The sequence below is a fragment of the Pantherophis guttatus genome, chromosome 1 (assembly GCF_059756535.1).
Source record: "Pantherophis guttatus breed Tessera chromosome 1, ASM5975653v1, whole genome shotgun sequence".
In the NCBI taxonomy this organism is placed as follows: Eukaryota; Metazoa; Chordata; class Lepidosauria; order Squamata; family Colubridae; genus Pantherophis; species Pantherophis guttatus.
The window spans coordinates 208,662,080-208,679,652 of NC_142063.1; the positions used below are offsets into that span (position 1 = coordinate 208,662,080).

At 40.9% G+C, this 17,573-nt stretch overlaps 1 protein-coding gene and 1 long non-coding RNA gene across 2 annotated transcripts; both read right to left on the minus strand.

Moving 5' to 3' along the window:
* Positions 1-773: 773 nt before the first annotated feature.
* LOC148116753 (uncharacterized) lies at positions 774-1,261 on the minus strand. Its single transcript, XR_015731300.1, has 3 exons — positions 1,173-1,261; positions 1,031-1,077; positions 774-914 (listed from the first exon to the last, which is right to left on the minus strand). It is a non-coding gene; the product is annotated as an uncharacterized LOC148116753 (long non-coding RNA).
* A 1,225-nt stretch (positions 1,262-2,486) lies between these two features.
* On the minus strand, positions 2,487-7,218 carry LOC148116754 (uncharacterized). The gene is made up of 5 exons (XM_087888946.1): positions 7,176-7,218; positions 3,019-3,119; positions 2,834-2,927; positions 2,630-2,718; positions 2,487-2,516 (listed from the first exon to the last, which is right to left on the minus strand). The coding sequence occupies exons 1-5, from the start codon at positions 7,216-7,218 to the stop codon at positions 2,487-2,489; spliced, it is 357 nt and encodes a 118-aa protein (XP_087745072.1).
* Positions 7,219-17,573: the final 10,355 nt, after the last annotated feature.

A 17,573-nucleotide genomic window follows, 5' to 3' on the forward strand; every position in this document is an offset into this window, starting at 1 on the left:
CGGCCTCCACGACAAACGGATGGTGCAGGTCTTGATGCTTCAGAATGGGTTGATGCTGTCATGAAGGCTTGCTTCAGACTCTTGAACAGTCGTTGCTCCAGGGCACTCCACTGGAAGGGATTTTTTTTCTGAAGGAGCCAAGTGAGAGGCACGGTCAAGGAAGCAAAGCCAGGGATAAAAGTCTGGTAGTAATTCACAAAGCCCAGGAGTCTTTGAACATCCTTGGCCCGACGTGGGGCCTGCCAGTTATTCAACACCTCGACCTTGCTAGGTTCCATGGCTATGCCCTCAGGGGATATGTGGTGACCCAGAAATTCCACGGTCAACTCGTAGAAGTGGCATTTATCCAGCTTGGCATATAACTGGTGCTCCCAGAGCCGTTGCAGAACTAAACAGAGATGCTGGTGATGGCTCTCCCGGGAGGGGGAGTAAATCAAAACAAGTCATGGAAGTTGTCATTCATGAAGTGTTGGAAGACAACTGGGGCACTGGTCAGGCCAAAAGGCATGACTGTATACTCGAAATGCCCATACCGGGTGTGAAACACTGCCTTCCACTCATCTCTAGCCCTGATCCGAACCAAATTGTATGCCCCCCCCCATAAATCCAGTTTTGTGTCCAATTCAAACGTTCCTTTGAGCTATTCCAATTTCAGTCTTTGTTCTCCCCGCTCCTCTTGCAATCACATTCTAGATGTTGTTTATATAAATAAGCATAGAAATTTTAAGACATGATTAAAAAATGGAAAAAGGAAATCTTGGCAAAAATTGTAACTGAGTATAAAATGTATTTGAATTTGTTAAATTGTATAAGTTATGATAGGCCAATATTCTGTTCATAAAATATCCCACGCCACTTCCTCCTCTGATTCGGTTGCTGGAGGGGCCGGCGACCGACAGCTTGACGCCTAGATTCTGTAAAAGAATAAACACTGTGTTACAAAATTGATTTTATTTTTATTTCTAAATGTTGCATAACAACTTTTCTACAGAATAAAAATATGTAATGTCTTAAAAACTGTATCATTTACCTTTTGAACGCAATCAGGTGTTTCTGTGGACTCTTCTCTGGCAGAGACTGAAAAATGTTAAAAGAATATTTTAGAACAAAATAGAGAATCATCAACTGAAACACGTCTATTTCTCTCCAAGAAATGGAAGGACAAATCTTACCGTCTTGGTCTTCCCTGGACTGGTAGGGATACAATTTCGGAGCAGACGTCATCAATTGCCTGAGGCCGAGCCCTTACCAGTTCTCTGGCTTTTTCCATTTCTTTTGAGACTTCCTGTAAAAAGAAATTGGTGAAGTACAATCAAAGTTAACTTTTTTTAAAAAATATATATTTTAAATACAATGCAAACATGGTACATATCTAAATACAAAAAAAGGGGAAAATACGAATATTACAGTCCACCCCCATCCCAGAGACCTTTTTTCCTTTTATTTTTTCTTCTATAACAACTAAAAGATATACAATATATTCTAACTGCCCTTATTCCCTCCAAAACAACATATATTTTTGAGTAGGTTTATTCCCTTTGCCTTCCACCAACACTGATTTTATAAAATCCCCGCATATTTCATTATAATTGTTTGCTTTGATCATCCCTTTTTAAAATTTAATTTCTGTTGTTAATTTATCATTTGTTGCCATAGTCCAAGTTTCATTATACCACTCATTTCTTTGAATATCCCAATTTCGTCCCCAATATTTAGCAATCATTAATCTAGCTGCCATTATCAAATTTACGATCAATTCCTTTTTTGTTTCATTTATATCCTGTTTTTGCAACAGTAATGCAATTCTCAATGACGTATCTAAATTTACATTCAGAAGTGCTCTAATTTCTCTAAGCACCATGTCCCATGTATTTTTTGTGCACTATCTCAATCCCACCACATATGTTTATATGTTCCAACCTCTTTCTTGCACCACCAACAAATATTTGTATATTTACCATCTATTTGATTTAATTTACGGGGTGTTAGGTACCACCTCCATAGCATGGTATATTCATTTTCCTTAACTCTAATTGACATATTCTTATATACTCTTCTATTCCAAATATTTTTCCAATCATTATCATTTACTTATCCTAAATCTGATTCCCAAATTAATTTTAAACCTTTTGCCTGCTCTTCTAACTCAGTTAATATTCTATATATTTCCCCAATTTTTCCTTTACCTATATATTCTTCATTCACCTCACATTCTTTTATAATTATTTCAAATTTTGTTAACTGCCTATCTTTCTCCTCAAATCTTTCTTCCACTTTGATTCATTTCTCTAATTGTATTGAATTCAACCAATTTAATTTAATATCTGCTAAAATGTTTTTTAGTTGTGTTACATTCTTTATCTTGTTCTTCCAGTCTTCCCATTTATATATCTGATTTTCTTTTGGTTTATTAATCCATTCTTTCAATTCAGTCTTAGGGAATTTCTCCATTTCCACCACCAGTGTTAAAGGAAAAATTCCTGGCATTAGCCGATATCTCCATTTATTCCACAAATCTATCAAATTTTTTAAAAAGGGATTTTGAATCATTAAAATTAACTTTTAATGCATGATGAAATCTCGATTAACAAGGTTGTTCTAATTTCTTACTATCATGTACGATACTTACAGTCTTTGCTCTTCTGATGACTTTCTGGTACATTTCATATTTCTCCTTTAGCACCTCGTACTCCTTAGGCATATCTCTGTCAGCATCTCCTGGCAAAAAAATAACAAAAGAACTAGAACTTGTACAGTCAAACTTAAGATGAAATAAATCACTTTTCTTTTTAGAATGAAAACAATTAAAATATTAAATTATAATGATACTCACTTTCTGGGTCGTCTTTTATTTTCTTCTCCAGCTCCTCATTCTCCCTTATAAGAACAGCCACTTTGCTAGCTAAACGGCTGTTCTCCTCTTCCAACTAAAATGCAGAAATTACAAGAAGCAAACATCAGTCATATAATATAAATACGTGGACAAAAACAGCATGGTGAGAGAAATGAATGACTTACAGCTCTTATAGTGGCATCTTTTTCAGCCAGCTCTCTTCTTTGCAGCAAAGCAAATTCTTCTGTGCATTTTATTTCTGTATTTTTATGGAAAAAGACTTGTGCTATTAAATAATATTCACAAAAGACATTACATATTATCCCACCAACAACACTGAAAGTTAAGGCTGGCCATTAAATAGGAAGGGTCAGGTGTGAGGCAGAGGGAGGATTGACTTTGTACCCCCACTCCTGCTACAGGTTTTCACAGAAACAAAATAATTGGTTACTTACTTTGGTCTCTTTGGTATTGTTTATATTTCTTCAGACACACCTGCCAAAAGAAGACATTTTCAACACCTGAGGATAAGCCAACTGGAGGAGGCGAATTTACTAAATATTATAAACCATAGTCTGGATACAATCATAGTGGCTGGAGTCTTATCTAGTTGCAATGTCCTTTGGCTGTGCGCTGGCCGTTTTTTCTAAAACACTTTGCAGTAGTCTGGTAAAATGCTTGGACCATAAAGCCACCTTTTGAAAAGCAAGATAACTACATCAATCTATTGTCATGTTTTCAGTGGAATTTATATATGCCTCCTCTAAGGAAAATGTTAATACTTGCAGTGCAGACAAAGTAAGGTAGATTTAGATTTTTAGCAGCAATCCTTAAACAGGCTAAATACAGATGAAGCTGCTGAGAATAATTATTTTGTCGACCTTCCTTCTACTTCTAAAAATTTGTAAGGAATCCTTTAGCTCTAAATGTATGTATGTATGCATGTATATATGTGTGTGTATGTATGTGTGTGTGTATGTATGTTTCAGGGGTGAAATGCTACCAGTTCACTCCGGTTCGGACAAACTGGTAGTGATAAAAACTACTGGTTCAGGTGAACTGGTAGTAAAAAAAATATAATTATGTTTACACTTGTATCTGTCTTACAATACATGCTTGACGAATAATACAAATCATCTTTGTTTACTTGCTTGCCATCTTTCCAGAAGTCAAAATCAACATGGTGCCTTATTTATGTTGAATAAAAAGTTTCTGATGTGAACATAGGGGGCTATTTCTGTATAACTGAACAAGGAGAAGTAGCGCACCTTCTGCCTCTGGCCTGTACTTCTGAGGCAATACAAAATGTGCTCAGGCAGCCCAGTTTTCCAAAGATGCGTCATGAGACGCTTGGCCTTGCGTCACTCTAAGTACACTCCCAATCCTATTTCTTTATGAACATCCATACTGCTGCTGAAAGTCACATCAGAAACATGCTTGAGCAGAAAGGACAATCATGAGAAATGAGGGGTCCTTGGTGTTTTCTGAGCCTGGTTCCTTTCTTCATGTACTCAAGTGAGCAGCCACTGGATGAATTCCCCTCTCCTCCCTTATTTCCAATAACTAGTATAACCCACTCAGAAAGTAACAGCATCACTACAAGTTGCTTTCAACTTCCTATCTTTCTAAGCAGTCCATGATATTTTGGTGAATAATACTGAAGCCCCTAGAAATGTAAAAGAACCAAGAAAGGTGCCCTTCCCCAACCATCCACCAGGGGCAACCAGTGCTGTTTCTGCCCAAGTCTTGAGCCTCATCACTTTTTCAACAATTTCCCTAAAGAAATTGCCAAAGAAGCAGATAGAATTTCAAATCCTAAACTAATCCTAGAGTTACACATACAAGTTGGCAAGTAAATAAATAAATAAAACAAAGGATTTCTTACCTCAAAGTGGAATTTCCCCCCATAATAGAGGAATGTCTCCATCCCTAATGCCCTGAACTTAACGATACTAACCCTAAACTAAATATATTAAATATAATAAATATAAATATAATTAATAAATAAATATAAGTAAATATAAGAAATAAATATAAGTAAATATAAGAAATAAATGAATAACTATTGTGTGTAAAGTAATCTAAGTAAACAAGTATATTAAATAAAAAATAAGCAAATAAACAAACAAATAAGTACTGAAAAGTTAAAGAAAGTCAAAATCTGATCTAAGCTACCACTAGTCAACGCGCACACAGAGTAAAACTCATCAGTGAGCAACTTTCATTCAGCCCACCCAAAGATTTTATATACCTCCCCTTTGTGAGCTCATCTACCTCTCAGCACCATTATGAAGCATCACCTCACAAAGGAAAAGCAAAGCAAACTCATGGGCTGAATGAAGGTTACTCAGAGTTTTATTTGTTTTTCAATATTTCAATATTTTTCAATATTGGTAAAATATCAGTAGAAAATCCTGTTGATGAGTTTGGTAGAATCAGAGGATTAGCTAACAACAAAAATGCCATTGAAAAATTAGTGCCATTGAAGAAAGCAGGGAGATCTGTGGAGAAATATGCACAATTTAGAAGGAAAAATGGTACAGAGAAAAGAATTGGAGAGATTTCTGTGTTTGGCAGAGTAACTACAGCATGGCTCTTGCTCCACCATCCTGTACTTGCCTTTTACTCTTGGGAAAAACAAAACTTCAAGACAAAGACAGTATTCAAACTTAATTCAGCAACAGCCCTTTATTTTCTGCCTGAGCTGTTTGATATACATACTGCAATATGTTGCATGGCCATTATTACTGTGATACAGTGCACTTTTCTTACTGTTTTTCTGTCCACAGTAGAGCCTTTTAGATGATTAGAATAAATGACAGAAAATCTATTACATTTAGGGAGCATCTGTGTATTGAGCATTTAAACAGAAAGCATTCCTGTGATAAACTGAATCATGATGAAGGCATTACTTAATCCATACAACACAATAAATCTTAATTACAGAGAGTGGGTTTATGCAACAGTCTAGAATGGACATTGGCTTACCTGAACGTTCCTTTTCTTGGCGATGTGAAGCAATTCAGTAGTGGGTTCTCTCACTAGTTGGTTGATTGGGACTGAGTGTAGTGTGTCTTTAAATTTTCTTGTCTGGCCACGCCTCCTTGGCTTCACTGCTCTCCAGTTATTTCTCGAAGACGTCCATGGAAGATGTGACCTAAGGAGAAACACAAACAACTTCCTGGGAGGTCCCCCAGGCAGCCCAAGTGGTGGGTTGAATTGCTTCACATTGCCAAGAAAAGGGACGTTCAGGTAAGCCAACGTCCATTTTCCATTGCAATTTAGGGTATGCCCAAGCACAGAGTCAATGGGAGGGAGGTGGGCTGGATCCCAGGATCCCAGGAGAGTGGACAGACTGAAGGACCCTATGCCCAAAGGAGGCCTCCATCGAAGCAAAGGAGTCCAATCTATAATGTCTTACAAAGGGGGAGAGTGATGTCCATGTAGTGGCCTGACAAATGTCTAGCACCGATGCCTGAGTAGACCAGGCAGCAGATGTAGCAGCACTACGTGTGGAGTGGGGCCAAACCTTACCCGTCAATTGCTTGCCCTGAGAGCTATAAACTATCAAAATGCATGCTTTAATCCATCGAGCAACTATCTATGAGGAAACCTTCTTCCCCATGGATGCAGGGTGAAAGGAGACCAGGAGAGCTTCCGACTTGCGAAAGGAGGCAGTCCTGGCGATATACGTAAGGCATGCCGGACATCCAGCGTGTGCCACTGGATCTCCAAAGGGTGCCTAGGCTGCGGGCAGAAGTCAGGCAATATAATCTCTTGTCTCCTGTGGAATGCTGAGTTCACTTTTGGCACAAAGGAAGGGTCCAATCTTAGCACCACAGTGTTGAGGCAGAAGATACAAAGGTCACTACGTATAGATAAGGCCGCCAGTTCCAAAACCCTCCTTGCCGACGTAATGGCAAGAAGAAAGGCCAGTTTAAGGGACAAAAAACAGAGACTAACTGATGCCAATGGTTCAAAAGGAGAAGTGGTAAGGGCCCTTAACACTAGGGACAGATCCCAGGAAGGGTAGCGATGAATGACAGGAGGCCTGAGGTTAGTGGCCCCCCACAGAAAACCTCTAACACGAGGATCGAGAGACAGAGTCTGAACAGCACCCGGAGCCAGTACAGTTGACAAGGCGGCTATCTGGTGTCTCAGTGTTGAAGGGGCAAGGCCCTTGGTCAGACCAGATTGCAGGAAGTCTAAGGTGTCGGAGATAGTCGCCGATGTGGGGCAACATGGCGGTTGGAACACCAAAGGCAGAAGGCCTTCCATGAGGCATCGTAGATTCTGATGGTCGAAGGACGCCTGGCGGACTGGATGGTATGAATGACCTCACCTGAAAGGTTGTCTTTCCTCAGGCGGATCCTCTCAAGCGCCATACGGTTAATTGCAGCCACTGAGGGTTTGGATGAAGTACAACCCCCTGGCTGAGAGAGATCCAATCCTGAGGAATGCGCCAGGGTCGATCCACGGAGAAACTCACCAGGTCGGCAAACCAGGACCTATGAGGCTAATGAGGTGCCACTAGCAGCAGCTCTGCCTGTTCCAACAATAGCTTGTGAATCACCCTTGGGATGAGAGGGATGGAGGGAAAGGTATAAAGAAGACCCGGTGGCCATGGACAGCGGAGGGCGTTGTGGGCCTCGGCCCCCCTGCAAGGAAACCTCGTGACAAACCTGGGCAGTTGAGCATTGTCCGGTTGGGCGAAGAGATTGACCAACAGCTGGCCAAACCTGCGGACCAGGTCCTGAAACAGAGCTGGATGTAGCCTCCACTCCGATGGGTCTAACTGTTTCCTGCTGAGCCAGTCCGCTCTGATGTTGGATGCCCCCAAGATGTGCTCTGCCCTCAGCGATAACAGGTGAGTCTCTGCCCAGTCCAGTAATGATTCTGCCTCCGTCATCAGCGAGCAAGAGTGAGTGCCCCCTCCCGATTTATATGGGCCTTTGCGGACATGTTGTCGGTTAAGACAAGAACATGCCGGTGAAGTAGAGTGTGTTGGAAATGTACCAGAGCAAGATGAACTGCTCTCAGTTCTAGCAAATTGATATTGTCTAGGCAGTCTGTCTGCGACCAATGTCCCTGAACTACCTGAGTCTCTAGATGGGCTCCCCAGCCTGAGAGGCTTGCATCCGTTGTGACTATCACTCGGTTGGGTTTGTGGAACACACACCCTTTCGACAGAGCCCCCAATGTCCACCATTGGAGAGATGCACGTACCTGAATGGGAAGGGATACCTTGGTCCTGGACGAGCCGCGCCCTGTTCTCTGATATGGTAGGAGAAACCACTGGAGCGGTCTCAAGTGTCTACGTGACCACAGTACTATTGATAAACAAGAGATAAATTTGCCAAGCAGTTGTGATAAGCTTAGCAAGGTCACACGCCTCAGGGACAGAGTGTGATGGACCAATGCTTTGATGTTCTGTTGCCGGTCGGGCAAAAGAAAAACCTGGAGTCGCTCCGAGTCAATCCTCACTCCCAGATGTATGATAGATGTGGTAGGGATCAGGTGGCTTTTCTGGAGATTTATGGAGAAACCGTGTAGATCCAGAATACAAGAGACGGTCTGCAAATCCTGTTGAGCTTGGAGGTGGGAAGGAGACAGAATTAAAATATTGTCTAGATAACAGAGGATGCGAAGAGGGACCAGGCGAATCGAGGCAGCCACCACAGCGAGAAGTTTGGTGAAGGTCCGTGGAGCTGATGAGAGGCCGAATGGCATTGCCCGATACTGGTAATGTCGGTCACCATATGTAAATCTGAGATACCTGCGATGGTGAGGATGGATCGGCACATGGAGGTATGCCTCCTGGAGATCCAAGGAGGTCATAACATCCCCTTTCCATATAAAGCCTAATATGGTCTTGAGGGACTGCATCTTGAACCTCTTGTAACGAATGAAGTTGTTGAGGTGCTTTAGGTTCAGGATGGCCCTCCAACCCCCTGACGACTTGGCCACTAGGAACAATATGGAGTAGACCCCTGTCCTTTCCTGTCCGGTTGGTACCTCCTCTATCGCCCCTATTTCCAGCAGATGCTGGATCTCTGCCTTCATATTGTCCTGCCAGTGGGTCCTACTATAATAAGGATCTATTATAGTAGGACCCACTGGGTCCTGACTCTGCACAAAAGGGCTGCCGGTGACCATAGGGAGTGAATCTACATTCAGGTCTGTTATAAGAGACTGGTAACACCTTCCTCTTATCCCTGCCCTCCACCAATATTGGGTCTAAAGCTGACCCAAAGAGGGAGGTTCCGTGATACGGAGCCGATGCCAACTTCCATTTAGATTTGGGATCAGCCTTCCAAGACTTAAGCCAAAGCAGCCTGCGAGAGGTCACAGAGGAAGCCATTGCTCTGGCCACAAATCTGGCCGCATCTAACGATGCATCTGCTGAATACTCCGTGGCCACTATTAACTTGTTAATGTCTTGTTTGATCCTGGTGTCATCGGGGGGAAGTCTCTCCTGTAATTAGCGAAGCCAAATCAGGGTGGCCCTGTTTAAAAAAGATGCCGATGTCGCTGCCTTTGCCCAAGCGGCCGCTTGATGCATTTTCCTAAATGACACTTCCACCCTCCTTTCATCCGACTTCAAAACCTCCACAACGTCAGTAGACAAAACTGAAGAGGAGGACAGACTGACCACTGGAGGATCCAGGGTTGGGAGGCCCAGAAGCCTGTCCAACACTGGATCAGCACAATATAGCTTTTTATCGTGTCCACTAGGAGCAGAAAGAACATCTGGTGACTCCCACTGTCTTTTGATCACATCTTTGAATAGCTCAGAACAAGGAATAAAATCCTGGTCAGGAGCAGGCACTGCAAAAAGTTCCCCATGGGGTTGTACACCTCCAGGGCTTTGGTCAACAGGATTCACAATCGTGCCCATGTTGGTTGCTATTTTGGCCTTTCTAAGAAGGGTCTTGAAGACCGCAGGTCGGAATAAGGTGGAGAACGCTGGTCTATCTGGCATATCCTCCTCATCGTCCGAGAACTCAGGATCAACCTGTTCTATGTCCCCATCCCCGGAATTGTCACTACTAGTCTCTTCCATTGGTACCTGAGCTACCAGGGCAGGTATAGGAGGAGGAGCCATAGGCATCTGCCAAGCAGGTAGCCCAGGCGTCCCCTGACCCCCTTGATGCAACCCAGAGGCGATAGCCTTGGCCAATGCATCAGTGAAGAGGGATTGGAAATCAAATTGAGGAGGCCAACCCAGCCCCTCCTGTGGGGGGGGGTAAAGGTCGCTGATGGTCCTGGTCTACTAGAGGTAGGAACCCCTTGGGAAGGTCCATGGATGTCCCAATGGGAAATAGGAACTGGATCTTGAGAAACTTGTGGAGGAAGTTCAGGACCTTGAAGGTCCAACAGACTGGTGACTTATAGTTGGTGTCTCCCTAGCAACTGGGAGAGCCTCCACCCCTTCCTGGACTTTCTTTTGTGCCTTTGAAAATTGTCTCTCCAAGGCCTTATGTCTTCTCTGTTCTTCCTTGTTAGTAGTGGAAGAAGTAGAGGTTGGCCTGCTGGAAGCAGCCACGTTGGTTCAGAGGTTGGACTTTGACCTAGAAGACGAAGGCTTAGAACCTTGGTGGCCTTCTTGGTTCTGGGAGAAACAGGGGCCTGTTCAGAATCAGAGGAAAATTCTTGGTCAGCCATGTTTAATAAAGATCCTTGTCAGACCCTGCAAAGCTGACAGGCAGTGACAGAGAAAAATATTTTAAAGGATCTAAATATGCTGCCAACAGACTTAAGTAAGATGTGCAGCCACACAGTGTCAAAGTCACTTCTATAGTTGAAGGCCTCACCAAAAAATGCCCCACAAGTCAAGCGGGAACTAAAGGATCCCTAAAATGGCCGCCGGCTCACAAAATGGCACCCAAATTGGCGCGCAGCTCAAACGCTTCAGTCAGTCCTCCTCTACTCACAATCGATGAATTGTCCTTTGGTGAGCCTGGTGATCCAAGTGCAAGAGACAAACTGCCCCTTAAAGCACTGCGAAGCAATCCAAGTTGACAGAATGTGACTCGGAGCCCCGAGCAGGTACTCTGTAGCCGCCCAGGATAAGAGGGAGCAAATGGCAATGGCGGGAAATCCAGCGGACCAGAAATCCCACTCACACACCGGCGGCCAATCAATCAGCCTTACAGGCTGTCCGGAGCTCCTCTCGAAGGAAAACTCCAATCGCTGCTCAAAAATAGATCAATTTGATGGGGCAGTCAAGCCGGATCCCCAGCGACACGCCCACGCCAGCAGCAGGAGACTGGCTGCAGCCGCAGCAGTCTCCATTCACTCTGTTTCGCTCCCTCAGCCTAACCAAAAAAAATTTCCTATCTACACTATATACTCTATACAATATAACTATATACAAAATATACACACTATTAATAGTAACTATACTACAGAAAACAAGAAATCTCACAAATAGTGAGGACAGCTAAAACACACGTCCCTATACCTCAGACTGAGAGAAATAACTGGAGATCAACGAAGCCAAGGAGGCGTGGCCAGACAAGAAAATTTAAAGACACACTACACTCAGTCCCAATCAGCCAAGTATGAGAGAACCCACCATTGAATTGCATAGCATTGCAATGGAAAACTTGTGTTTATTAGCTAGATTGTGGGACAAATGTGATACCTATTCATTGTGGTGCGACCTCACAATAAAAATGCTGCCCAACCCACACCAAATTAGGGAAGACTGGATGACCAGCAATAGCCCAAACTGTTTTTTTGAATTATTATTATCTTTTTTATTCATTAAACGTGAAACTCAGAACTGAACATTTAAAAATGTATCACAAATACCATTGACTGGTGCTAATGGTTGATACAGGTTGCTGCCAGCATCCTAGGTATCAACCAAGTATCTTCTTAAAATTTACGATGTTCCAAGTAGCTCCGTTTTTTGCAGTTCTGCTGGTGTTATTACAGGAAGCTGCAATTTCTTGATTTTTTTTATAAAAAAAAGTTTTATAAAATTCTTGGACATGCTAGCAAGGGCCCCAATGACAATGGGTATCACTGTTACATGTTTCATCCATAACCATGTAGTTTTGATGGCCAGGTCGCGATATTTTGTGATTTTTCCTATCATGATGATTTATGATGATCATGATCATGATCATGATGATCATGATGATCATGATGATCATGATGATCATGATGATCATGATGATGATTAGAATGGAAAAAAGAAATAAAAATACACAAAATTAAAAAAATTAAAAATGGTAAAAGCGAAGAAACACACATCCGAGATATATATTTGTATATATTTGCCAGCAAATTAAGTAATCTTGGGCTTGAAGCTGTGGGAAACAAGCAGTGGCTAGGGTCCAAAATCACATTTGTGATTAAAACTACTTTCTGAGTTTTCCTACTGCTTGAAGAATGAGCTACAGATTGACCAAGGAAAGAAAAAGTGGAAGGAGCTGGATGGAGGATGAAATCCTCTAATAATAGTACACAAAATTATTTAGAAAATGGAGCTCATTGGCTTGTGAAAAAGCTCCCTGAAATAATTGTAATGATTGGTTTGCATGAAATGGGATTTTTGCATGTGAAATTGGTGTACACAAGCAGTTTGATTGCAGCGCAAATGTGAGTATGTTGAGGGTAAAAGCTGGTGTGAGTGTACTTTAATTCCCTTTCGTATAAAGAAAGAGTAAGTTGCAAGGTTTTGTTGTTGTTGTTGTTATTGTTGTTGTTGTGAAGTAGAAATTTGTGGGAAATGTCTGTGAGTTGTTGAGGCTAGAGAGAAAAGCAGAGAGTGTTGTTTTGTTGAAAGAATGGTGAGTGGAAGGGGGAGTGAGGCTTTTCTGCTCGTTTTAACCATTTTTTTTTCCTTTCTCTTACCCCCACCCCACCTCCTCTTTCTGCTGAGCCTGTCTGAGAAAGGAGGGGAAAATGGGTGACCTGCTTATGCAGCCTTGCCTCTCACTGTTTTGGTCTCTTTCATCTGCATATAAAAGCTATGCAGATATATTTTCTTTTCTGCTCTGAATACAATTTTGATTTTATTTTTATTTTTTTCTTTTCTGGAAATTTTTAAGGTTTAAAATGCTTAATTAAACCTATATAAAATAAATGATTTTGAAAGATTTTCTGAATCTGACTTGCGTTTTACTAAAGGCAGAGAATTGACACTAAAGTTTGATCCAAATATATTTCAGAGCATTGATCCAAAATACTTCATTTAGATTGTTTGTTTTATTTTTGAAGCTGTTCTTCTTTTTTAAAAAAAATGTCTTTATGTCTGTGTGCATTTTGAATGCTTAGGTGCTCCATCCTATGGCATTGTTTGTTTGTTAGCAGCACACGTTGTTGCCCTTTTAGGAATTGTTACAGAGATGGGTTAGCAATTATAATATTTAGAAAGAGAGATAAAATACTAAGGACATTTGATTAATGAAAGCAGTAAAGACTGCCTGATCCAAAGAAGGGAGGCGTAAGTGTACAATATGATGGCAGAAGATGAAAGTCAGTACTAGTGGTGTTGGGCGATTCCTTTTTGGGTTCCACAGAGAGCCCATGATAAATTTAGTATGGGACCTAAAGAAGAGGAAGTGGTGTTTTTAATTGATAGAGATGAGATTAAGTGGACAAAGCATTAGAATACACTTAATTAGTGAAGGGAGTAGGAAAATCACCCCTGATAGAATAGAAGGGGTGGCATCTCAGCCTCTACCTAAAAACAAGCAAGAATTAAGGAAATTCTTAGGTTTGGTTGGATACTGCAGACTCTGGATTGATGGGTATGCTGATCTTACCAAACCCCTGTATGCAAAATTAATTGAATCTGAACCTTGGAATTTGAAATGGGAGGGACATGAAAGAGGAAGCCTTGAAACCGGGGCTCCTGTATTAAGTTTGCCAAATTTGGAAAAGCCATTCCATCTCTTTGTAAACACAGAGAATGGAATCGCACAAGGGATGTTGGCTCAGGACTGGGCAGGACAAAAGAAGTCTGTGGCATTCTTGTCAAAAATAATGGATCCAGTAATAAGGGGATGGCCAGTATGTATTCAAGCAATTGCTGCTACCGCAATACTGGTGCAAGAAAGTAGGAAATTGACCTTTGGGGGAGTCCTTATTGTGAACACACCATCTAAAATATGAAGCAATTTTAATGCAGCAGACAGACTTGGTTTTGACTACAGATCACAGTTTGAATCCGGCACAGTTTTTAGCCAACAACAGATCAATGGATCAGTATGGGTTAGAACATTACTGTTCTGAAGTAATAAACTTTCAAACTAAAATAAGACCTGATTTGAGGGAACACCCCCTGGAGAAAGGAGAAGCCATTTTTATAGACGGTTCCTCAAGGGTCGAGTATGGAAAAATGGATATGTTATTACTAAAGAGATCCTAGAAGCAGGGGGTTTGCCTCGAAATTGGTCTGATCAAACTTGTGGATTGTATGCACTAAATCAAGCTTTGTGCATCTTGGAAGGAAAAATAGGAACAATATTCATAAATTCCAAGTATGTATTTGGGATAGTGCATACATTTGGCAAAACATGGGTGGAGTCATTGAGCATTGATTCAAGTTATTGTAGATGAACATTTGAAATGTTATGGTTATATTGGAATATATCCTTTAGCAAAGTCAATTATAGACAAATGTTCAATGTATTCAAGTGGATTTTACAGAATTATCAAAAGTCGGGAGAGTAAAATATTTATTGATCATTAATGGACAACCTCACAGGGTGGGTTGAAGCTTTACCCTGCAATAATGCTACAGCAACAGTAGTGTCAAGAGTTTAGTTAGACCCAACCTAGAAAGAATATTGGATTATCACCATATGAATTGTTGTTTGGGGTAGCTTTCATTCCAGGAAGCATATGCATTGATTCCCTGGAAACCAGAGACAAAGTGTTGAAACAATATGTTATAAACTATCCAGATATTTTGAAGTTCTTAGGAAACAAGGACTATTAGCCCAAACACCACCTTTGGAGTTTCCAGTCCACAAATTCCACTATGATGATTGGGTGTTGATCTGGAGCTGGAAGGAAATTAAACCCAAGTGAAAGGGCCCGTGCCAGCCCCAAAGGAGTGGAAGGTGGAATCTCACCAAGGAGATCCACTGAAGTTGATGATCCGAAGAACCCAATGGACTGGTGGGCAGTAACGTTACCGGTGGGACCAGTAGCGTTCTTCATCATCTGGGCTATTTTTGTATTTTTCTTTCTTAGGACTGAGTGGTTGCCTATGCTGTTTCCCCAACTGAAGAGGATTACAACTGATTAGATTCCATTGCGCGCTCTCCCAGATGTGTTGGTTTTGTAACTGTGCTTGTGGGTGCTGCTATTGTTCTCATTGTATTGATTGTGTTCTGTGTACTGAGTGCAAGATAGAGTGCGACATTAAGATCATTGAAGAAAGTGTCTCCATTTTTATTATACTCTTGAATGCAGCCCAACCATTACAAGTGTGTACGCAATGTATAGGAATAACAAAGAGGGAGGGGAAGATTGAGAACACACTAATTTAGAAACCACCAAAGTAAAACCAATACACAAAAGTATATTTTGGTCATACTATCAGGAGTTTGAAAAATTAGAATTGCCTGAATTCCCTAAGAAAGCAATAAACATGTCCGTGCAATTGGCTGAAGAAATTCTAAAATTTACAGAAGGAAAAGAGGGTACTTGGGCCCTACCAATGAATTTGGTAAGAAAAGTGTGATATGAGAGAAAGAAAGAAAAAAAGAAGGGAGTTAGAAAGATTTGTTTAACTATATGGAATAACAACAGTTGGTGGGGAGAAAGTGGAACCTCGAAAGAGGAAACATGAAGTAAAATAACGGAGATGGCTTACTTGAAGGATCCTGAAAGTCACACCCTGGACTGGGTAGCTCCGGAAAGTACGTATTGGATATATGGAAAATATGCCTATGGATATCTACCCAAGGGGTGGTATGGATCTAGTATATTGGAAATAATTAAGCCAGGTTTTTTTCCTTCTTCCCATGAAGTAAAAACAACTGTTGGGACTGATTGTGCATGATAGTTTAGCAAATAATGTTAGAGCAAAAAGATTGGTACAACCGAGTGATATAAAAATTGGGCAACTGGTGGAATGTACTAGTTAAAGAGGTAAATCTGTGGTAAATTTAATTTAACTAACTGTTGTCTGAAATTGATAATACAGGAGAAGTAATTAGACAAATCACAGGTAGGATGAGAAAAATAACTCATGTTTTGGTACAAAAATGGACAGGGATTCTGGATGATGAAGGATTTTTGAAGGAAATTTTAATAATTGGAAGCAAATTTTATTTATGGCAGGTATGGTTATGTTGGGATTAATCTGTTAACCATGTCTTATACCCCTTATAAAGAATGTGGTACAAAGCACTATTGAAGATATGATAACTGCCACACAAAATAAAGAGAAACATATGGTGCCGATGTTGAATGATGAAAATGAATGTACTGCTATGATGAAACTTGAAAATGTTGAAGAAATTAGAGAAAATTTAAGAGAATTCCAAAAGTAATGTTTTATTTTATGAAAAGTGTAAAAAATAGAACGGGTGGATTGTAGGATATGAGAAAATTCAAAAATAAAATAGCATGCAGGTATATAGGTTAGAAATGCATATAAGTGAAGATTCAATTTTGCTCAGGCAGGGGGTTGGACTGGATGACCTGCAGGGTCCCTTCCAGCTGTGCTACTCTGTTAAATTTGTTAGACATTATTCTGCTTTAAGATAGTTGGAGAACATGCTGAAAGTATACCAATATGTAACAATGTTGTGTTAGAATAGATCTTCTTTTGTTTGAGGCCAGTTAGAAAGAGGCCCACTCTTGAATGCCAAGGCAATAGAGATAAGAAAGAGCTATGCTTGCAAAATATTGTATGGGTATAGGGAGGTGTTGATGGACATGTAATTAGAGAAAGTGATGATGTTGTCTCTAAAAGGCGCTTCGGAGTAGCCATGATCGGTCACTGGACCCGATGTAGGAGGGGCATGGCGGGGCGTCGGGATAGGGAACTATAAAATGTAATGCTTTTGAAACTTTAGGTGTGGCTTCCTGGCTCAAACTCCTTGTTGAGGTCTGCTAGGATACCACCCTATTTGGCAAAATTGTTTTTATTATTTTTTTTTAATAAAGTCTCTTTGTTTTCATCGACCCAGGCTTGTTGATTGAATTCATTTCCAACATTGGTCAATGTCTTCTTTTAGATTTTTTTTTAAAAAGAAAAATGCATTTCTGGGAAATTAAGACTTCTAAGGCTTTTCTTCGGTTGGTCTTTTGCTATTGGGGTCAAAGCAAATCAACTCAATTTTGAAAGAAAGGATTCTAAACACAGAAGGCCAATACAAGACTTTATGGTCTGTTTCTGTTGCTCCCCTCTGGGGGAAAGTTTTGAAGTATTTCTAGCAGGACTACAAGATTCTGGAACAGCTTTGTTCACCTGCCATCCGTCTGGTAAACTCGCAAGATTGGTTTCTCTCGCCATGTACATGTATACATCTGAACTAGACTCTGTTGTTTCTCTGTGTCATGTAATATATGTGGGTATATGCATAATTTTGTATTTATTTGTTTGTTTGTTTTGTCATGTTTATATAGTGTATATTAGTGTATATTAGGATTGCCAACATGATCACCAACATCAATTATGGATATGACACAAGAAGAAGAATATTAGAGGTAGAGTCCCTTTGAGAGCTGTATGCAACGAAATTTCATTTTAATGTACGCCGAT